At 34.5% G+C, this 23,883-nt stretch overlaps 1 protein-coding gene across 1 annotated transcript; it reads left to right on the forward strand.

Annotated features, from left to right (window-relative positions):
* The first annotated feature begins 3,069 nt into the window (after positions 1-3,069).
* On the forward strand, positions 3,070-18,422 carry LOC110383998 (cytochrome b5-related protein). The gene is made up of 6 exons (XM_049838716.2): positions 3,070-3,242; positions 6,299-6,526; positions 8,360-8,769; positions 11,239-11,427; positions 13,238-13,462; positions 17,900-18,422. The coding sequence occupies exons 2-6, from the start codon at positions 6,311-6,313 to the stop codon at positions 18,192-18,194; spliced, it is 1,335 nt and encodes a 444-aa protein (XP_049694673.2). The 5' UTR covers positions 3,070-3,242; positions 6,299-6,310; the 3' UTR covers positions 18,195-18,422.
* The last annotated feature ends 5,461 nt before the right edge of the window (positions 18,423-23,883 follow it).

The raw sequence follows: 23,883 nt of genomic DNA on the forward strand, positions 1-23,883 counted from the left end.
CAATGGCTTCCTGCCAAGTCGCGACTGAGTGCCGAACTCCTTGCCACCAGGTAGCTGCAAAATCAGTCAGCAGCATTGGCAGGCCTCTTAGTGCAATCTCGTCACTAACACCAACACAGTCCTTGTAAATCTGTACGGCGTCGGTAAAGGCACGCACTGTATCTCGCCGAACAATTTGACAAGTTTGCACTTACTGATGGAAGCGGTGCGCCTTGTGCAGGCTGCGACCGTAACGCTTGTAGCAAGGATAGCAGTTGGTGGTCCGTCATGACCACGGGTGTTGGCATAGGTGGTTGCGGTGAGGCGACGGGCGGAGCATGCCCGTGCTGTGGCATTACGGAGTAGCCAGGCAGCTCACGCCCGTACAGTGGCGGTGGTGATGAGGCCGGGGCGCCGGCGGACGCAGGGCGTCCTGCCAGCGGTGGCGTTGACGATCGCATGTCAACGAAAAACGCGCCTCCATCCGTATTCGACGGCATCGCACCGTCCAGCTGCTCACTAGGCGCAGAGTACGTCTCTGCTGGCTGCTGCGTCACCCGCGAAGCACTACTTGCGCGTGACCGCGTAAGCACCATGGCTAGTATCTTTTTTGTAACAAAATTTACAATATAATACAGAACTCGCACGAAACGTCACTGTCACTGTTTTTTGTTTTTCACAGCGAAGTATGAACTCGAAAACGGCCCCACGTTGGGTGCCACGTATAGTTGGGCTTCGTTCCGAGACTGATTGAAAAGACGGTTGGTGGTAAATAAACGTATAATGCGCACACACGACACACGTATATATTTAATACTAGGGACCTTAAGTAGCGGCACGCGAGCGACGCGGACGTCCGTCAACAACAGAGCGCATGCGTCGTGCTTCGCGGTTAGTCGGTCTCTGTCAACTCTCCGCGCGCGCCGCAAAAGCTGCGCGGCTATTCCACTTTTAATTTCGGTAGCGAGCCGGCGCGCGTCTTAGCCTAGAGGGGCGCGGAGGGGCAATAGATAAGGTCCGCGCTACAGTGCTAATTTACCTTCCGTGATATAATATTATTTATTGTTGGCTAAAAACAAATTTACTTTTGCATCTACTACTTTTAAACTACAAAGATTAAATACATATAAAAAAATACTGTTTACCCTTAAGTCGAACTTTAGGGAAACCCCAAAATTAAAGTAAACACACGGTACTTTTAAACATTTAATCAATTTGATAGATGATTACAACAGACAATATACCAATGTAACAAATTCCTAAATCTTTCAAAGAAATTCCTTTGTACAAAAAATCCATGTTCTGAATCCTTTTCATGTCAATCTATATTGAAGGCATTGATATGAAAATAATTTATAAATGAGCACAAAAATGTACGGGGTAATTCTTGGTAATATAATTAAAATAAAAAAAACGTATGAAGCATGAGGTTGATCGCGACCTTCAATGTTATGTAACTATCCTTATTTATTACAAACATTTAATGATTTATTAAAAACGATTTATCTATATTTTTTCAGGGACGAAATTATTGATTGGGGCCTCCACCAGCTGGATACCGTAGTCGAGAGAATCGATTACGCGGGCAACCATTTCAAATCGATCACGCGGTTTGGCGATCATGCTCTGCATCACTTTTTCCCCACACTAGACCATGCGGAGTTGAAATACCTATACCCGACCTTTTTCGAACATTGTGAAAAGTTCGAATCGCAATTAAAAACTAATACTTTCTATGAAGCGATAATTAGTGCTAGCAAACAATTAATAAGAAAACGCACAAATAATTTTAAGGATGGCAAAATTGTGAAATAAAATATAGATAAAATTAATGCCCAAATGATACCAACATTTACAAGACTGAGGCTGATTTACTTATTAATACATATAGGTATTCTTTGACAAAGAGGTTTTACAAAAAAAAAAACAAAGTTTTGGAAAAAAATGTGTCTTTACAAAAATCAATGCATATTTTACATTAATAATATCACCAAAAATGTTTGTCATATATTTTATCGACACGGTGCAGGTATCGCATGTAAATTAGGAGACCTATAATTAATTAAGATATTACTATGACCAATGGCTGTGGAATTAAATATATAGACTGTTTCAATATACATAAATCATTTTTGTATTTAATTTCCTACTTCGATAAAAAACATCCCAAAACGGCTTATTGAACTAGGCTAATGCTGAAATGTCAAGACAAAAATACTGTATGCTGTAAAATATTTTACGAAATTATCCATATCTCTCAGGGCTTTTTAATTCCTTTTCGTCTTTTTCTCTACTTCTTTCACTTCATCACTGATCTTCTGAGACTTTTACTATTTGTGAAAACCACTTAAACGGACTTAACCACTAAGACAACACATGCTTAAATAAGCTTTAATTTTCCGTGATTTCACAGAGAACTTTCTTCAAAAACACTCACAATAAATACTTCTAAACTTAACCCTGAAATACCAACACAAGAAATCCACATAGCAAGTTGCAACAAATGTTTAATAAATGTCGGACATCTCCGCTAGTCGTGCAAGTAGTTCGCGACACTCGAGCAGTTGAAGCAAAACATTTGTAACACTCCGCAAGTCTGATTGTAGGGATCCTCCCCTTTTGTGGAAGAACTTCGGAAGACTCTTCACCGGTTGCCTCTAGATTATTTTTGAATATTTGTGTCCTTATTTTCTGCGAGACTTTTAATACTTGTACTAAATGGACACATATTCACAACACATCATCATCCTTGATGGGTCAACCTGTACGGCTGCTAAGCAGTAATCCGCTAGCTTCTCAATAGTATAATCAATTCTTATAATGTCATGTGAAAGAATACACCTACATACATATGTATAATATCTTGGCAAGTCGCAGGTAACAGTTAGTAGATAAATAAACAAATACCTATTAAGTTATTATTTCTTTCACATTCTAGTGTTGGTAGATGATCGATTATACTAATTACACTTATCTTTAATCAACGAGTTAATGCAACTTGATCTACTGACAAAACTGGTAGATTAGAATGCTTCACGCAAATAACAAGTCATTGCAGAACCACTGATACAAGTAATTATGTGTGGTAAGCGTAACACTTCGGTATCAACGGAACGCGATCGCGTGCGTCTGCGCAGTCAGGGCCAATCGGCGCCCATTGGCGGTCGCACTTACTGTAACTTTTTAAAACAATAGCTACTTATTTTGTGTTTACTGTGATTATATCAAAAAATTAAAAAGAAAACCGTGTTTTTAATCCGAAGGTATGTTTTTTGAAAAGTTTTATTCATAATCTTAAAAACATTAATTAAGTAGGTACTTAGTACTTTAGGTAGGTATATTAGTATACCGATAATTACATATCAGTGTTTGACGTCAAAATCATTTGGTAAACAAATTGAAGTATCATGATTAATAGCACTATCTAACACAATAAATGGTCGTTACGATAACTTTCCACAATTTGTTTTTCGGAACAAAAACAAAAGAATGCTGGTAATAGTAAACAAAACCGTTTGTCGTCAGTTTTGCTCTCAGATTGCAGATAATTAGATCGAGTTGCCGCGTATCCAATGACACGAAATGTTTTCTTCCATACTAACTATATTGTATTTATTCATTCTGTAATAGACAATTGTTAAAATTAAATTACATAAACAATTCAAATTCTAAAAGTGAACATTCGATTACAATATTTATAAGGGCGTACAGTCGTACATTCTATCCCAACTTATCTTTGGTTGCGTTTTGTTTCTTTTTTTTTGTTATTATTATGTACGTATTGTTTTCTACGGCCCTTTCTTTAACAAAAACAGCGTAATTAACGTCAATTACGCGGGTTTTAGATAACATCATCTGATAACTAGGGATAAGATAAACAAAAATAAGTACAATTATTATAAAATATTAGATAACTCATCATGATATATTTTAATATGGATTTTAAATTTAGACACATTTTAAACACATACCTTGTTGCACATGAGTTGAGTTTTATGGAGTTCAATGACCTTAACTGTCAAAACATTTTAATTACTTCATCTTCGATAAACTTTACAGGCTAATTTCCGAAGACCTTGACCCTTTTTAGATTACAATAGATTAAATATTAAACTTTATGTTATATAATTTATTGCAAAGAAGCATTAAAACAATATAGGTCTTATTTGATGCAAAAACGTTTCATACAATTACTTCCCATCTGTTTACGCCTGGCCTCCTTAACCTTTAATGTAAACTGGTTTATATAAGAAAATTCCAAGTTTAATTGACTAGGTACTGCAGGTTTTCTTGTATGTGTCATTAAGATACTCTGATTGCGATCAAAAAGCCGGTCTTACTATGTAGACAACATTTTATTATGTGCGTGATCAGAAAAGTGCCAAGAGGGACTGAGGATCGAGACGTGTGAAGACGGGATGGGGAGGCCTTTGTCCAGCAGTGAGACAATATAGGCTAAGAAAAAAAAGAAGGACTAACTTCACAAAAAAATACTTGACTGGGGCATATTATTTTGAGCAGAGTCCATTCACACGTAAAACCATTCTCAAGAATTAGTGATTAATAGATCCTTACATAGCTTTAAGTTAGAATGTCTATGTATGTATTCGAGAATATCGATGTATTGATTAATGAGATTTAATTAAAAGGTTATCAAGAAGTAAACTATAGACTTTGTCAAAAGGTATAAAAAACATCGGATGAGATGCTTATATAAGCCTCACTTACTGCTCAATAGATGGATGTTGTTTATGTTGCAAATACTCTGAATAAAACATTTGTTTGGCGCAGTTGGGTAAAAACAAATGAAATGCTAACTGCACATAAGACACGTGATTCGTGAAATTAGTACTTTTAGTGCATGCCATTATTCGCATAATTTCTAAGTCATCATAAATTTGACAACTGCACTTGTAGCAGAAATTACTCTGAATTTCATATAATTAAGATGTGGTTTGCAGTAGATCTTGTTATATACACATATAATCAAAATTAATGAGAGCTTCAACTTTGGTAATGTAAAGTAGTTTTCTGCAGTTGAATGTTAGGACTCAGTGCTAGTTAACACATCAAAATTAAAGTTAAGTTAGGTACATAAAGTAACCAAATAATATGAGTTATTCGGTCTTTTTGTTGCTTTTTCACTCTCGCAAAAAACAGGAAGTAGTGAAGGTTAATTGTTTTGATACAAATGGTTTAGCAATTTGAAGTAAATGTCTGTAAATCTGAATTCAACAAATACTTGGTTTTTTTGACGTTTTCAAAGGGTCCATTCGCAATTTAATCCTTAAAAATCCCAATTTCAGTTTCAGCCTTACTTTTTATCACAAGGCAGCACATACATTTATCTTTATACTAATGTACCTACTTATTACTGCAATTCTTTTTAAAACAAACATGATTCAAAATTATAACGATCAAAACTTTTTACTGATAGTTTTTGTACAAAACCTTCTAAAACGTGATACACGTGTGCTGCAAAAAATTATAGCACCTCATAAAATAATGAACAGAAACTTAAGGCTAATCTACATCGCATGCTTAAAGTTTATAGCATACTAGCTGTTTTCTCGTGGTTTCACCCGCGTCCCGTGGGGGCTGCTGCCCGTACCGGGATAAAATATATCTAGCCTTTGTTACTCGCAGATAATGTAGCTTTCTAATTTTAAAATCGGTCCAGTAATTTTCGAGTTTATCCATTACAAGCAAACAAGGTTTTCCTTGTTTTTCTAACCAGATGAAGCTAAGAACCAATGCTTGAAACAATGTTCTCCTGTAGGTATCTATTATAAAGCCACCATAATCTCTCACTCTTAAACAAACATACCTAGTAAATCAGAACTTAATTATAGTACAACATCTTTTTTATACATAATTTCATGGTACATGCGTCAACTTGTTTTTGTGGAATTAACCCACAAACAATTTATACCGAACTAGTGGTCATTTCGTTAACATTAACGTCAATGGTTCTACGAAAAAATCTTTATATTACAAAAAATCCCATCATCTGATAACGCATAATGAAACATTACCAGTCTAAAATAAATTTTATAATTTAAGTCTAGTTGTAATAAAAATATATAAATACTCTAGGTATACTTAAATCTAAAATAGAATCTAATACTTCATCAGAGTATAATAAATAGTCAGTTATAATGAATTTTTATAATAGAGACCGGTTTGATGGAATGAGCTGTAAAAACTTATTTTAGCCAAAATTTAGTCAATATTAATTTATTACCTTATGTAATTTTTTCTACTTACTATTAACTTTGTCCTTAACCTTGTTGTCTATATTTATTCTTTATATACGCAGTACCAAGACAAGATGGCGCCTGATACCGAAAGACGGCAGATAAGCTTCCCCCAATTGGAGTATCCGATATTTCGCGATGTGGCGCCAAAATCCGCCCAGAACTGGATCAAAGGAAAGCGTGTGCAGGACGGCGCCGAGGGTCTGTGGAGGATACATGACAACTTGTATGATTTAACTGACTTCGTGTCAGCACATCCTGGAGGTTCCGAGTGGATTACTGCCACTAAGGTTAGTAGACATAAACACCACTCCCTCGTTGCTACAAAAAGAAATTTTCACATTTCTCGGACGTTTTGTATTCAAAATGACCGAATGAGTGACCTGGAACACAAGCATTTTGCAATTTTCTTACATGGGAATATAATGAACATTCACTAACACTTTGGCTTAAACGTACCCTTATTTGAATCCTATGTCTACAAGAATCCATTTCATCCATTCCATTCAAATCCGACTTAACTGTAAAATTTTCTCGCTGCAATGAGCAAGGATCAACGGTCATATTTCTCACGTCCCCATTCAAGTTAGCCGAACTTCGCGTTTTGTCTGTTCTATTTAAGTTAAAAAAAAATATTTCCTCTTTCATTGGACGATAAAAAATGACCACTACAGTCCGGCTGGGATACGATCGCGATAAATGGCGACAAGCTCCATTTCTATCACATTGAGACCTGATACTGTCATTTGTAAACAGCCAGTGTACAATAAATAATAGTACTCTGTTACAGTCGAGGCATTATAGGCTTCGACTGTTATTTATTGAATACATACATATCCATACAATTATGTAGCTTTCGCGAGTTTCATCAATGCTGAGTGTAAATCGCGAGACCCTTGATTTAAATATTTTGTATTGCAACCGTTCACTAAGAACAGGGCTGTGTTTCAAGAAACTTACAAAATGAAGAGAAACCCTAGCATTCGATAAAACAAGTAAATAAGCTTTAATGAGGTGAACAATAGAAGAATATAGCCATACTTTATTAATTATATTACTGAACGGTTGGTTGAGTACCTAATAAAAATGTTGCACATTGTAGTTGTAGGTAATGGATAATCATGTAAATGGTTGGAGCAAAAGTGGCTTCATAATGTTTTCAGATAAAATGCAAATCGCTTTATAATATGCATTACGTGTAGCAGTTTGTACTTTGTAACAAGAAGGTTTGAATGATATTCAGTTTTTTTTTTCAAATCAGGCATGATAAATAAATGCTTCATCAAGATAATATTGCCTCATGAAATAGTCACATCATATTGGATTGGCATATGTCTAAATATGAATAGCAACTAAGTAATGAACACCAATAAGAGCTTGCACACTGCAAACTTTTAGTCGGCCGATAGTTTGTTTGGGCTCAGTATAAATCAGTGTGAAGATACAATGATAACAATACAAAGATCGGGCGTTGAGCCTTTATCATGCCGAATGAAAACTTTGATTGAAATTAAGATTATATTACTTAGGTAAAAGAAAAAAAATGCAAACCATCGAGTCAACTAGCGGCCGATTGTTAAGTCTGCAGTTTGCTACTTTTAACATAATAACAATGCCATTTGACAATACACCTTACCTTCAATTATTTATGAATTTAACGGTGTATTATGGTAATTAACTGTCAATTCCATTTGTGGTAATATAGTCAGTGGTTTGTTGTTCAACGTAAACAGTACACTAATGATACATTAAATAGTTTTGAAGCTATTTTACATTTCGTTCTGTTAGGTTATTGGCTGTACATATGTTTGAATATAAGTTGTTATTTAAAATTCGTGAAAGAATATTGCCGTGACATCATCGGACATTTTATCTGACACTATTTAATTATTAGACACACTCTGAAATATTCGTTTATTTCGTTTATAAACTTATTTTAAAGAAAACGTGTCTAAATCCAGTACTTAGGTACTTAAAGACTCGTGCATAAAATTCTACACAAACAAGTAAATTGTGAATGGATTTTATAAATCACATTAACAACGCTCATTTCTAATGAGTCTGATTTGAATATTTATTTAAAAAATAAACAATTCTAACTTAACATTTTTTCTATTCTTCAGGGCACAGACATCACAGAGGCATTTGAAACACATCACCTAAAAGGAATAGCAGAGACTTTATTACCAAAATATTTTATAAGAAAGACAACGAAGCCCAGAAACCAGCCATTCACGTTTAAAGAGGATGGATTCTACAAGACTTTAAAATTGAAGGTCATGGCACAACTGCCTGTTATGCCAAAAGATTTAAGAAGAAAAAGTGATTTTGTGACAGACTCCTTGCTCCTCGCTGTCATAGTATTAAGCCCTTTAAGCTGTTGGGGCTGGAGCGAAAGTTTCCTACTAGGAGCCACATTAACAGTATTGAACAGTTTCGTGCTAAGTTCCGTTATTACTTGTGCACATAATTATTTCCATCGAAGCGATAGTTGGAGAATGTACTTATTTAATTTAGGAGGATTATCGTACAGGTGAGACTGAATTTTAAATTGTATTTTACAGAGTAATATTAATGTAAGGTGAAGGGCGATGACTTAAAATGGACAAGCTTTAAAATAACCTCATAATATTTATACTTGCCTTGAACTTGGTCACCATATTTGATATGCATGCCAAAATTTATTGAAGTTTGGTTACACTTCTAGCAAAAAAAAGTTATTATAATACCTATGGTTTAGAAACTGACGTCAAAACAAGAGAAAAAAATACTGGAGACAATAAAGCATTATAAATTCTAATGTCTACGATCTCCTTGGACTTGAGTTATGACCTCGGACATGAAAACCATAGAGTAAAGAGTAATTACCAGCTTACAGTGTTGCAAGTTTTTTTTATTCTTATTAGGTACTTATTTATTTTATATTTTATCCGGAAACTGAAGAAACTATTTCATGCACATTGACCATTAGCGAGACATTCAAAATAAAATGGTTATTTGATGGTTTACTTATAATATTATGGTAACTGTAGAAATGAGGCGTGATCTTATCGATTACGGTAATAATATACCTCAAATAATTTGTATGCCTTTGTTAAAAATACTTACATTTCAAATGCAATCCGATAAACAATATTGCAGATTACCGATTGAAGCAAAGTAGCCGCCTTGAATAAAAGTTACCAAATAGGTACATTAAATCCCAAAAATAAGTCATATGATAGTTCATCCCAAAAAGTTATAAATATAAAACTATGAACAGAACGAAGACCATTGTTATTTGACGTGACAATGCTTGTCGTGTGTTGACATATTAATAAAATCTGTTCAAAATAGTTACTCATTTAACGTACATTACAGATGTCTTTCATCATTATGGAACTGAAAATGTAAAAGTGCTTTAGGATCGTGCTAACTTTTTAGTATGCTTCTGAGTCACAAAATGTCTAATTATTAACACCACGACAAAACGGTACACAAATGTGTGAAAGCAGGACATACAAACAAATTCGCTTTCACATTTCATTTTTATTAGTGAGTTCGTGAAATGTCTAGTACACCTGCCGCCTAGATATAGGTATATGAAAGAATCAACAGTATTACATACTTTTTCAACTTTTTTTTTACAACTTATAATTTGCATTTGACATTGGATTACTTTTCATATGGTTATACCCGAGTACACGATAACGTCGAAGTAACGTCGCGAAAGTAATGCAATACTTAGTTTAATAACATTAGCTCAATAAAATTGCTTAAAATAAAAAAATGCATTATTTAAACATGTTTTTAACAAGTCAAATCATTTGGTGCGATTTAATTATGTTACTGGACAAGGTAATAATTACTTTTTCTACCTTCCTAAATATTACTCAGTATATTAATTACGCAAGTCTGTTATATTAACAGAAGCTTACATGGTTTAACTTTGACACAGAAATGAAAGGTATATAAGGCGATATAATTCTAAACAACATCTCCACGAATTTGAAATGTCCCACAAGTTTTCATCCTATTCAATCCAAAGTTTAAGCACTTAATACTTGTGACTCGCTTGACTTACACCCAGTTTTAATTGATCAATTATCTTTATTAATTGGCTTTGCCTTAAATAGATATACATACATACAACTTACTAGCATTTTTCCCACGGTTTCACCCGCGTCCCGTGGGAACTGCTTCCCGTACCGGAATAAAGCCTATAGCCTAATGTTAATCGGTAAGAGTGACATAGGCTATATATAGCTTTCCAACAGAAAAGAAAAAAAGAAAATTTTATTTTTAACCAGTCCAATCGTTTCGGAGTCTTCAGGTACCCACAACAAAAAAGATTTCTCTTATTTTTATTACTATAGAAGTAAGCATGTAACCTATGTATTTTAGATAGAGAAGACTATAACCATTACTATGCTAGGTATCTTTTATTTACTTGTGTTTAAAGTCTTGCAAATAATTTGGCTAGCAAAAAAAGTAGCTCAAAGTCCAAATAAAGCAAGTAAGAGAAAAAACTAGTCCAAGTTCAAGGTACAAGTTTAAGTATACCTACGGAATATTTTGCCAAATGTGACGTAGATACATGTTTATTATTCTACGAATAGTACGGACATTATACCACAACGCCCGTGTTATGAGTAGTTAAGTATAATAATAGAAAACTATTCTCGAAATTCAATTTCTTGAGCCTGATGCCTGGGTACATACACAATCCTTACTAATCGGCCATAGATGCTTCTTCTCTGTCTTCTTGTCTCTCTTTCTGTTTGTTGTGATTTCACGCCAAAACTATTATATGAAACGTACACAGACAGTTTAAAACCTGAGAAAGGACAGAAGCTTATTTTTACCTGGTTTCAGTAAGTGCTTTTCCCGGGACGTAGGTGAAACTGCAGGCAACAGATAGTATACTTATAAGCTAGTTAACAGAGTAAATAGATACTTTTGCGACTCCATAAAGCTACTTATATATTGTTGTGTCTAAATATTTTTATTCCTTTATTTTCAGTGACTGGCGGATATCTCATGCGATGTCCCATCATCTGCACACCAACACAGCCCAAGATATAGAACTGTCTATGATAGAACCATTCCTGCAGTTCCTACCATATAAGGACAAACCTATATGGGCTCAAATGGGCGCATTCTACTACCCAATTATTTATGCAATGTCGTTAATTACATTGTTAATTGCTGAGTAAGTATTGTTTGGCATACTGTTAAAAACCAAGATTTTATCTTTCAGAATTATTAATTTCACTTTCCAAGGCTAAATATAATGAGTTTGAACTGTAATAAATTAAAAAGTCTTATTGAAACTGATACTTTAAAAAAGGTCATAATTACGTATTTAGGACAAAACCACAAAGGTTGTAACAGTTGACAATCTCTGATCCCTTAAAACAACATCTAGAAAAGTAATAAAATGCAACAGTACAAAACATCGTCTTAACGAGTTACAAGACGATATTACTTATTAAGTTTCGATAACGAATACGATTCAAGGTTCGATCGTATCGAGAGTTCAATAAATATTGCGTTGGGTTCGTTGGCACATCTATCGATACATATACGTATCTATAAATAGCGTATTAAGTGCATACTTTACTATTACAACATATATACTTTACTTGAGTTCTATTTCTGGGTCCATTAAGTACTTTTACATTTCAGTTTTAACAATTCGAACACAACATGCAAAAATATAAAATGCTTTCAAATGTAATGATATGTTTTATCTAAAATTATTGATAAATAAATCAATACATTAAATGCTTTAAAATTATAATGATATGTATTATCTAAAATAATGATACATAAATCGAGCCCAGTTATTAACTAGGACAAACCGCTACTTGTCGAAGTATTGATAATAGTTATGATAATGTACGCCGACTGCCTCTATAGATTTTAGTCAATAAAATCGAATTAAATTCTTCACCGAATTACAAAGTTAAGCTCTACACGTGTATAAAATTCAAATAACACCATTTACAAGTTATAGAAAGCGTTCTGTGTCCCAAAACAAACAACTTACATGCTAACAATACCGGTTTGCAGAACATTTCACTCTAATAGCCGAACGAAACAGCCTTAACAAAGCGGAAAATTTTAACGAAGTCGTAGATATGGTCAAACTGTCGGGATTATCCTGTCGCCACGCTATTTGATTTTACTGTGTATACAGGTACTTTAATTGGGTCCAATAATATTTGGAAACGAGATAAAGTTTTCCCTTTAATTAAATCGGGTAAGAACAATAGTCGGATTTTAATTGGTTGATGATTCGTGTTAAGTACGCCATTAGACGAATTTTGTAATATTGTATTTGATATAGATTCTGCTAACACTTTTGCGAAAAATAAGTGTTTAGTTAAATTATTACTTCGTAGACACTGTAAACAGATTATGTATATTTAAAGTCAAATATAAAAAAATCCTGGTAATAAAAAACAAATTATCATAGATTATGAATTTCGTGAAAAAAAAACGAATGGCCTTTTGGCTTAAAATCACAAAGGTCCCGCAAAAAAACATGTAAAGCTATAGTCCCTAAACTACATAATAAGTGACAGGAAAGGTCAACAAAGATAATAATTGTAGGCATCATTACGCATGTTTATTCCATTGACACTATTAAGAACTCAAATGGTATGTTGCAAGTTACGGTAAAGACTTAAGTTATACACATTTTAAAATTAAACTGTTTGTTCAAGTTTCTACGAAGCATTTTGACAGCATTTTCGCATTTTGTAATTGCATTCAACTTTTTAAACTGTGTCCTCAAGTAAAACAGTTTCATACAATTCTAGAGAGTCATTTCATCATCATATCATCGTCCAATGCTGAACGTAGGCCTAGACCAAGGAACGCCAACCATCCTTGAAGGTCATTTTCTGCCCTTCAATTATTACACCTCCATTCAAATAAAAATTTATTCTTGTATAAAATCCCAACACAACATGTACAAATAAAATTCTAACGTAAACTCGGTCTCTCATTTTCAGACTGGTTTTCTGTGCAACGAACTATGAAGGCAAATCTTTAAGTTGGAAGAACTTGATACCCTTCACGATTCCTACCTGGATGTACCTGATGGGAGGTCTTCCTTTTCACTGGACTATTGCTGTATGGCTGGTGACGTTGGTGCCAGCCAGTTTCTTCTTCGTATTCTTCGGGTTGACAGCTGGCCATCACAGCCATAGGAACTTTTTTGAAGGCGATGTACCTAGGTAAGAAAACCTTTTTGGTTGGTTTTGGGCTAGAGTTACCTATTTTATGTTGATGAAAAAACAGTCGGTTGCCCAAAGTCTAATAATTTGTATTCCAACCGGATGCTTATTAGGGTGGGTCAATTTTTTTTTTTTTCGTTTTTTAAAAAGGCTCAGCGATAAAAAGGTGCTAAATGGTTTACTTAATTTATATGTTAAATTATATTTCATTATTTTAAGTTTAACTGCCTCCGGATTCTGAAAGAAATTTTTGAAATAGCATGACTATGTTTCCGACACTTTTTTCAAGCTTTCAATGTCCGGTTTCGTACTATACGTATAGTTTTTAATCACTACAAATAAAGGACGACGTTTGCTTGGCTTAATTCAAGGTCACGGAGACGGCGGGTAAGGAGGGGGCGGGGTGGAGTTACAAGTGACGCTTGATTGGCCTGTGAAACAACAGTGTCACACGTTGTGTTCTAGAGTGCAGTCATTTTTTGCCCATTATTGTAAGAATGGAACGTACGCGAAATAGTTGGAAGTGTCCCTTGTTTGGTGATCTATGTGATTTAAAAGACAACATTTTGCCAAGCTATGAAGATGTGATGAAGTCTTATGAGTGGACCAGGCACAAGTTGAAACATGAGAGGGAAACTAAAAAGGAGCCAACGTATAAAGAAATCGAGGCCATCGTAGTTCCAAAATTGATAGAAATATGGGTGAGATCTTCTATTCCTACTGTAGAACCAAAACGTGTAAAGGTAATGTTACAATCATATCATTTAAAGTGCAAAAACTTACTTAAATCTCACCCAAAAATACCCGAAAATAAGTTGAAGGAGTTTCGTCTTGGAAGTAAAGTGCTATTTGATATTGCGGCTTGCAAGTGTAGAGATTTACTCCAATGTGCTTGTCCTAAAAACAAAAAAATACCTCTAAGAGAACACAACTTCATAACAGATCAACGAACAGCTAGGCAAATGGTGATAGGTGGCATTGACGTTTGTACAACTAAACAGATTACAAGATCACTAAAAAGAAAGCTACTACGAGAAAAATCTGCAAGCAACCAACCAAAAGTAACCAAAGTAAGTACGGAAATATTGAGTAGCTCTTCTGGATCGGAATGCACCCAGTCGGATTGCGAAGAACCTATTCAAATTCAGTCACGAGCTTCAAGTATTAATTCCGAGAGTACGAGCATCAAAACTGCAGTAGATTATGCTTTACTTTCAAAAACCTGCGATAGATTTGGTGTGTCAGACAGGGCAGGAGCAGCTATCGCATCTGTAGTTCTGCAAGCGTCGACTTCACAAGTAATAGACAAAAATAAGCTGCGCCGAGAAAGGAAAAAAACTAGAGAAATCATAACTTCGCAACAAAATGAGTCACTAGTACCGGCATTGTACTTTGATGGAAGAAAAGACCAAACCTCAACTATATCTGAGAAAGACGGAAAAAGGTATAGGCGACGCATACTTGAAGAACATATTTCTTTGATTAAAGAACCTGACTCGAAGTTTTTAGGTTACATTACACCTGCTTCAGGCACTGCAAAGTGTATAGAACAAGAAATATTTAACTTTTTCATGAATAAGGATATATCGATGGATGGTTTGATTGCAATCGGATGTGACGGCACCAACGTAAATGTTGGTAAGTACGGCGGTATTATACGGATGTTAGAAAAAAGACTGGATCGACCCTTGCAGTGGATTATTTGCCTTTTGCACATGAATGAACTCCCATTTAGACACTTGTTTGAACACATCGATGGCACTACGTCTGGACCACGAACATTTTCAGGAAGCATTGGCAAAGAGCTTGAAAATTGTGAAAAACGACCTATAGTCCATTTTCAACATATTCCAACGGATTTACCAGAACTTTCCACTGAAGATATTAGTACAGACCAGAAATACTTGTACAAAATAGTTGAAGCAGTTTCCACAGGCACCTTTCCTAACGATTTAGCGAACAGATCGCCAGGCAAAATGTCCCATGCCCGATGGCTAACTCGTGCCAACAGGATTCTCCGTTTGTATGTTTCAGTGGAAACTCCTTCTGAAAATCTCATCACTCTGGCAACATACATTGTTAGAGTTTACGCTCCAGTATGGTTTGCTATAAAAACGCACCCTTGCTGTAAAGATGGACCTCGACACTTGTTTAAGCTCATCAAGCTCACCAGATATTTACCGACAACTTTGAAAAATATTGTTGACCCAGTTATTCAAAGAAATGCTTATTTCGCACATCCAGAAAACTTATTACTTGCAATGTTGACTGATTTCCAGCCGCACATACGTGAATTAGCTGCTCGTCGAATTTTGAAAGCTAGATCAGCAAAACCTAAAAAATTGCGTCTGTTTCAGTTGCCAGAGGTGAACTTTAATGCGTCAACGTATTATGACCTTTTAGATTGGCAAGAAAATATCACTGAACCGCCAATTTTAAAGTCTGTAACCGAAGAAAATCTGCGATTATTTGTTGCACAAAAAGGAGAAGGCGAATTAAATTTATTACGCCTCCCTTGTCACACACAAGCAGTAGAGAGAGCAGTTAAAGCAGTGACTGAAGCTTCTGCTACTTTATGTAATAGAACAGCAAGAGAAGGATTCATCAAAGCCCAGATAGATTCGAGAAAATCAATGCCGAAATTCGACAGTAAAAAGGACTTTTACCCCTAATTAAGCTTCGATAATGACCGTACTGTAATTATTATTTTTGATTTTATCTGCAGTTATACTTATTTGACACGTAAATTCACCTTTAATAAACACAATTACTATTGATTTAAGACTTTTATTTATAAATAGCGTTGATCACTGTAACTGATTCTGCCATACCATTAGGACCTTTCAAACCACATTTTCTTGAATTTCAACGTGAAACCGGAGGCAGAAGATTAATTCCGAATACCATCAAATTTCATAGTCTGTTTATAATTATGATTTGGCACCTTTTTATCACTGTGCCTGAAAAAAAACTTAATTTTTTTTTTTCTCCATACTGATGTGACCCACCCTAATGCTTATCCTTTGCCAAAGGAGTTCAAGTATAATTTTTTTTAAGTATTTTTAATACTTATTAGTTAAATTCTCACTAATTAATTTTAATTGGCTACAAGGACTCATAATTACGCCTTAATCTACCATTGTTCTTCGAAAACTGCATCAACATTTTTTTTATTACGTACCGGCTAATGCTAATATGCCTTCCGCGATACAATATTTATTCTTAGTTAAAAACAAATTTACTTTTGCATCTACTACTTCTTAAATAAAAACTAATAAATACACATTCAAAAATACTGTTTACCCTTAAATAGACCTTAAGGAAAACCCCGAAATTAACTCAAACACACAGTTCTTTAAAATGTGTAAATATTGACAATTCGAAATAAAAAACTGTAAACTGACCTCGCTGCTGAGAAAATATACATAAACTAAAATGCACGTGACTAAACAATGGTTTACTTCCTTTTAAAAATAAACTACTGCAAGATAAATCAAAAGCCTTAACAATAATTTCGCAACGACCTTTCATGGTCTATAATACAAAAAAAAATACTTAAAGACTTCACATGTGTCACGTATAACAAATAAGGTGTCATTCATAATGTTGTTCAATAAAAACAACACGAAGCTTTTATATTAATTTGCTAGATCATTAGGAGTCGATTGTTTAACACACGAATATTTTTTGTCGAAGGAATATAAATATTATGTTCCTATGTTGTCGTATTTTTGAGCCTTTAATCAGCTATGAAAACAGTCAAGTTTTTCTTCAACTAGTATTTTAGTTTGATCCTCAAAAGGCGACAAATTGAACGTTACACCAATTAGCAGCTGCAATTTACCTGCAGTCGATTGAAGTTTTATCGCCGGAACCATCCTGCTAAACTGAGCCAACTTGAGTCCGTTCAAACTGCACCTTTCACTTTAATTACAATTAACTTTTACTGCGAACACCTTTGAAACACTCGATTCAGCTTTCCTATCGATAAAGGTCTCGTTGATTTGATAAACTATTAAAATCGTCTCTTTGATAGTGTTGGAACCTTCTATATTTCGCATGCCGTAAATCATACATCAATCCTTTTTCGTGAAATAAAATATGAAAAATAATAAACAGTATTTCGAAGTTAATCACTTTGATAGATGACTACAACAGACAATATACCAATGTAACAAATTCCTAAATCTTTCAAAGAAATGCCTTTGTACGAAAAATACATGTTCTGAATCCTTTTCATGTCAATCTATGTTGAAGGCATTGACATGAAAATAATTTATAAATGAGCACAAAAATGTACGGTGTAATTCTTGGTAACATAAAATAAAAACGTATGAAGCATGTGGTTGATCGTGACCTTCGATGTTATGTAACTTATCCTTATTTATTACAAACATTTAGTGATTTATTAAAAACGATTTGTCTATGTTTTTTCAGGGACGAAAACATCGATTGGGGCCTCCACCAGCTGGATGCCATAGTCGAGAGAATCGATTACGCGGGCAACCATTTTAAATCGATTACTCGGTTTGGTGATCATGCTCTGCATCACTTATTCCCTACGTTAGACCACGCGGAGTTGAAGGGCCTATATCCGACCTTTTTCGAACATTGTGAAAAGTTCGAATCACAATTAAAAACGAATACGTTCTATGAAGCGATAATTAGTGCTAGCAAGCAATTAATAAGAAAACGCCCAAATAATTTTAAGGACGGCAAAATTGTGAAATAAGATATTGGTAAATTAATGCCCAAATACTTACATTTACAATGAGGCTGACGATGTTAAGTTATTACTTCATATTTTTTGACAAAGAGATTTTACATGACAAAAGTTTTCAGTAATCAAAACTTTTCATGTACAATATTTACAAAAATCTATGTATATTTGTACACAGATTATATGACCAAAAATGTTTGTCACATAATTATGTATATCGGCACGGTGCAGGGAATGTAAATAAGGAGACCAAGAATTAGTGTTAAGATATTACTATGGACTTAATGGCTGTGGAATTAAATAAATAGACTGTTTATATTTACCTACATAGTTTCTGTATTTTATTTCCTACATCTTTAAAGAACATACTAAAACGGCTTATTGACATTTGACCCCTTATTCTTTCTGCAGATCTAGTTCCGGAACGTCAAGAGAAATCCGAATTTACACATAGCTTCTTGGACCTTTTAACCCCTTCTTCTTCCTTCTTTACTTCTATCCAGCATCTGCTTTTGCAGCGACTTTTAATTTGTAGCAACCATTCCTAAATAAATACTTAACGAACTTTATCCTGTTCATCACAGCATACGTAAATAAACTTAAATTTCGCATGATTTCATTGACAATTTTCTTTAAAAACACGTCTAAACTTAAGCCTGAAATACCAACACAAGGAATCCCCATAGCAAGTTGCAACAAATGTTTAATAAATGTCGGACATCTCCGCTAGTCTTGCAAGTAGTTCGCGACACTCGCGCAGTTGAAGCAAAACATTTGTAACACACTGCAAGTCTGATTGTAGGGATCCTCCCCTTTTGTGAAACAACTTTGGAAATCGTTTCACACGTTCAGGTATTTCTAGTCAACTTTTTCTCTCTCACGCTCGATTATTGTTGAACACCTGTGTCAATATTTTCTGACAGATAATTTTTGATATCTACTTCAGAAAAACAAATGAAATTCTAAATAGGCCTTTGAGAGGCAGGGAAAGTATCTGCTATTTCTCTCAGGTTTTCTTGCGTCCTGAAAACAGAAGAACCAGATCTGATACCAGTTATCAACACACACCTCACTACTCACACTATAAATAAACATTTAGACAATCTCATGTAACTAAAATTGGGTAACATAACTTAGAATGAATAGATTGGACAACTTATTTCGAAACAACATATTTATTTCAACCGCTTGATTAAAACGAACCCCTTAATGAATGTCCCAGTTAAATTCACGTAATACACCATAATAAATGGCCAATAAACGTTAAGATAGTGCGGCAGATGCAGAGGTGCGGCTTGCGGCTAACCGCGCGAGGAGGCGACACTTGTACGGGTACCCGCAAGACCCGACATCCACCCACTTTGGAGCTCACCCGTATGTCTTTGGTTAGCAGGTTATTTATATCTGCTAATACTATAAATAGATTAAGTTAATAGAAATAAGTTTTGACTAAAATATTGCGAAAGGACAAATATCGTAGCAAATATCTAAACATTTAATTTTAAACAACCAAATAGCATTTTTCAATGAAATAAAAGTAATAATTTAATTTATTTAGGAAACACGCGACTGTAAAACAACACACAGTTTGCTCAATGAGGTAATCCATATAGTGAAAATCTCATCTTTTCTTTTCAAATAAATTCTGCTTCATTCTACTGATCTGTTTTATTTATATCCAACTTGAAAATAACAGCAATTAACAGCTTTCATTTGAAAACAGTAAACACCGTATTAATTGGTAGGTTCACTGTTGAAGAAGAACTAAGCTCTCTTATACTGAGAAAACGAAATGTTATTGTTTGTTGACGGAACCTAATGATGTTCAACTTCTACTGAGAAAATAAATAGCGGAGCTTGAATTTAATTTATCCAATCACGCAAAACTTCAGAAAGTCTTCGTTTAGAACATAACTACGAAAATCAGCTTTCACAAATTACATTCTTAGGTTTATTTTGGGACCTGAATCCAGTCTAGAACTCCAGCAGTCAAAGTCGAGCCAAAAACATTTTAGTGTATATTTTAAATTATTTGGAAAGCTATCAAGAACTTTTACTATTCTGATATGCAAATTCAATTGCTTGCGGGCTATTTTGACTCTGCAACTTATTGACCTGAAGTAATGCGATACAGATTGAAAAATATACATATTTCACAAATTCTTAGATCTTTTGTTTCTTCAGATAAATGACAGGTTGACTAGACATCTTTCTTTTAGAGGCCTGAGGCCGCAGAAAAACAAGGACAAATCAGTCCTTATTCTAAATTTAAGCCCAAGATCCATTTCTATTCGAAATTTAAAATTGCCTGACGTAGCTCTAGGCTAAACCTCCGTCAATGTTCATTATCCTCTTGCCCTTGTAGTGCCCTTTAGTCTTGTAGAACCTTAGGTACGTCAGCATCACGCGTCGTTAACTGTCTCTAAGCAGTCCCATAGGTATCAGACCCTAACAAAGTTACTGACGTAATGAGCGAACCAACAATATTCGAAGGACCGAAAACTTCTGGCAGATTATTCCTAATACAATTAGGTGAACGATTTATGTGAGTAATTTCATTTGTTGTGACAAATACGTGACTAGTTAAAAATAATGAAACTTTTCAGTTCTCAGATTTTATTCAACGATTCTTTAAAGACGTTTGTCGAACTCTGCTGAATTTAGTTATTCGGTCCCCAGTAGTAGAAAGCAGTATCTCCTAATTTGACCTTTATTTATTGTAAATTGAACATAGACGTAAAGTTTCTAACAAACATCAGTCCATCTGTTGGAAATTAGAAAATAAATAGGTTACAATACTTTCCTTTTAAAAGTTGCTGTCGAAGTCCGGCGTCGGGGAACTTTGACACGAAACAGAACACAAATTTCTTTCAGTACCATGGTTTTAGAATAAAGTTTGATACAACTTCGAAATAAAAATATGATATAAACTTTCTTCTAAAGGCATAGTAGTACGTAGGAATCATCATATGAAAATCTGTAAAACAAACTCAAGGTTTTTAAAATAAATATTAAAGAGTAATGTTACTTTTGCCAAATCATCATCCTCCGAGCCTTTTTCTCAACTATGTTGGAGTGGGCTTCCAGTCTAACCGGATTCAGCTGAGTACCAGTGCTTAACCAAAAGTTTAATATTTTGGTTTGAAAAGAATGCTGTGGATTACCAGTATGTAACAAGAAAAAAAAAGATTTCCTAAACCTTTTTTAACCAATAAATGCCTGGAACTAAAAATCAAACTAACGTCAATCTGCTATAAATATCGGCTCAAGTAATTTTACCTTATTTCTTTCATTTATTTGGATACAAAGATAATTGCTTACACAATAGGCTCACAGCCAACTTTGTATTATTGATGAAACGCTATGAGTATTATTATGGTAATCCGATTAATTGGGGATCAATTACTATTAATATATTTATGTGTCCTCCATTGGCAAACAGACGACAAACCAATAGAAACAGAAAGTATGATATCATTTGTTGACTGTTATATACGTTACACAAAAATATCTTAACTTTGTTTTTCGATAAAACCTTTGAATTATTAAGCTAAATCAAACATGAAAATGAAAAATATTTTTAACTGATAAAATTTTTACTATAGTCAAGGCCCAAGATACCACACTGGATTCCCAGTGTTTTGGGATCTGGGATATAATTGTACGATTTAAAAAATTGCCTTAAAAAGAATACAATGTACGCAATTCTATCGTCCAATTTCTTTCCCACAAATGCTAAAAATCCCTAAACAAACCAAAATTCACGACCAATGTAAAAAATCATGCTAATTACAGTACATGTCATCGGTTAACTCAATAAAAGGCAATTGGAGTAATCACCTGAAGTCTGGGAGAATAATTACAAGCTGGGTACAAAAGGCACACATCGCGACCCGCGAATACCAGTTATTAGCAATCAATTTTATACGGACTTTTCAGCTGAAATACCGTGTTTGAGGCATTTGAAAGTCAATGTGGCTGGATAACGCTTCAGTAAATAGAATAGCCAGTTTGTTTAAGTAAAATTTTGAAATAATTAAAGATGGTATTTAAATACTTTTTTTCATATTATTTGCCCAAAGATTGTCTATGAAAATTTCCATTTTCTTCTTGCTAATAATAAAGGTTTTAAGTATCTATTTTTACTAGAAGTGCCAATTCCGACCTGAGACCTGTTTCGAGCCTAAAATAACAACGAATCATAAAGGTTTTTTTGTTCTATTTCAGAAGTCTAGGAAAATTAATTTTATTTAAATAGTGGTTAGGAAAAATGTTATACTAATTTTGACTTAGCTAGAACTGTTTTATGATGGAACTCGGTTAGCTACTATTATTAAAACAGGACGTAGTTTAGTTCCAAGGATTACGCTAACAAGATAACTTTGAGAGTTCTCAATTAACAGTCGATAGAAGATAGTGACGAGCTTGTAAATGCACCTTCGCTTAACGACAGGTTCTCTACGGGTATTTGCATCGCTCTAGAATACATAAACTATATTCAAAGCTTCCAATTTGGGGTGGTTTACATTAATTTTGAAATAACTGTTTTACAACAAGAAATTTTCAAACATAAACATAAAATATCAGTAGCTATAATTAACTTTTACGTAAGGTGAAATAGAAAACATGTCACAGACATGATTAAAAGCAAAACACTTTACAGAAATTGGAACAATCTAATCTACATGAAAACCGTATTAAAATACGTTTTAATACGTTAGTACGTAGTCAAAGGGGAAATTATGCCGCGAAGTAGTCTACAAAATACATCTAATATTAAAGCGCCTGTAAAATAACTTTGAGCAATAAACCAGTGGACGTCCTTGCTATAAGTAATTTTTAAGTACGGCCACACATTTCAACTTTCGTTTAGACACTAAAACCCTTTTACATAAAATGTGGAATGGAATCTTCTTCACACATAAAATTAAAGTATAACGGAGCAAAGTTGAATCGCGTTGGTGCCACCCTCATTACGCTGTCTCGTAATTTCTACTCGCTAATACAGCATAACCCGGAGAAATCACCTGTTATGGCGCACAAAAGGAATTTATTTAGACAACTATAAATTCAGCTTAATGTAGACGTGATGTAGTAAAATAAATCGTCGGTGTATTCTATAACAAGAGGGGAGGTTTCGTCTAAATTACATTTGATGAGGATGAGCCAAGCCAGTGAAGGGTTAAATGTGGTCGGTGTTGGGTTTTCAGTTTTCATTCAAAAACGCGATGATGGACACTTCTAAAGAAATAGCAAAGTTCAGTCGCAATAAACTCTATATATAGTTTTGCTACCAACCCAGACAGATTCATACTTTTTCTGTATCTAGGTTTATAGTTCCAATGCAAAAAAGACAGGACACAAAATGCCATATACAAAAATTTCACCCTCAGTCCAGAATCCACGTAAATACCAAACAAACTTTATGGTTTGCCGCCAGTCTTTCTTTATGACAAGTTATTGCATAGAACAGTGGACTTCACCCACCTCTTAAAAGAACTCAGGTGTGAGGCTACATGGTGCACCTACAAATTGGACTATCAAAACTTTATGAACAATGTAATCTGCATCGTAGATACTCCGTACGTCGGAATATACTTTACCTGGTCCTGGTATAAATATTCATAGTCTTGAATTCTGGACTGCTCACCTCACGTTCCAACTTGGAATATGAAATGGGATTGGATTGTGGTGAGCACAT

This window comes from Helicoverpa armigera, chromosome 12, assembly GCF_030705265.1.
Source record: "Helicoverpa armigera isolate CAAS_96S chromosome 12, ASM3070526v1, whole genome shotgun sequence".
NCBI classification, from domain to species: domain Eukaryota; kingdom Metazoa; phylum Arthropoda; class Insecta; order Lepidoptera; family Noctuidae; genus Helicoverpa; species Helicoverpa armigera.

What these genes read in the sequence shown, in the direction of transcription:
- LOC110383998 (XM_049838716.2), top strand. Translation starts at nt 6,311, where the DNA reads ATGGCGCCTGATACCGAAAGACGGCAGATAAGCTTCCCCCAATTGGAG. An exon ending in ATTACATTGTTAATTGCTGA is followed by an intron (nt 11,428 to 13,237) that starts GTAAGTATTGTT and finishes TCTCATTTTCAG; the next exon opens with ACTGGTTTTCTGTGCAACGA. An exon ending in TTTGAAGGCGATGTACCTAG is followed by an intron (nt 13,463 to 17,899) that starts GTAAGAAAACCT and finishes ATGTTTTTTCAG; the next exon opens with GGACGAAAACATCGATTGGG.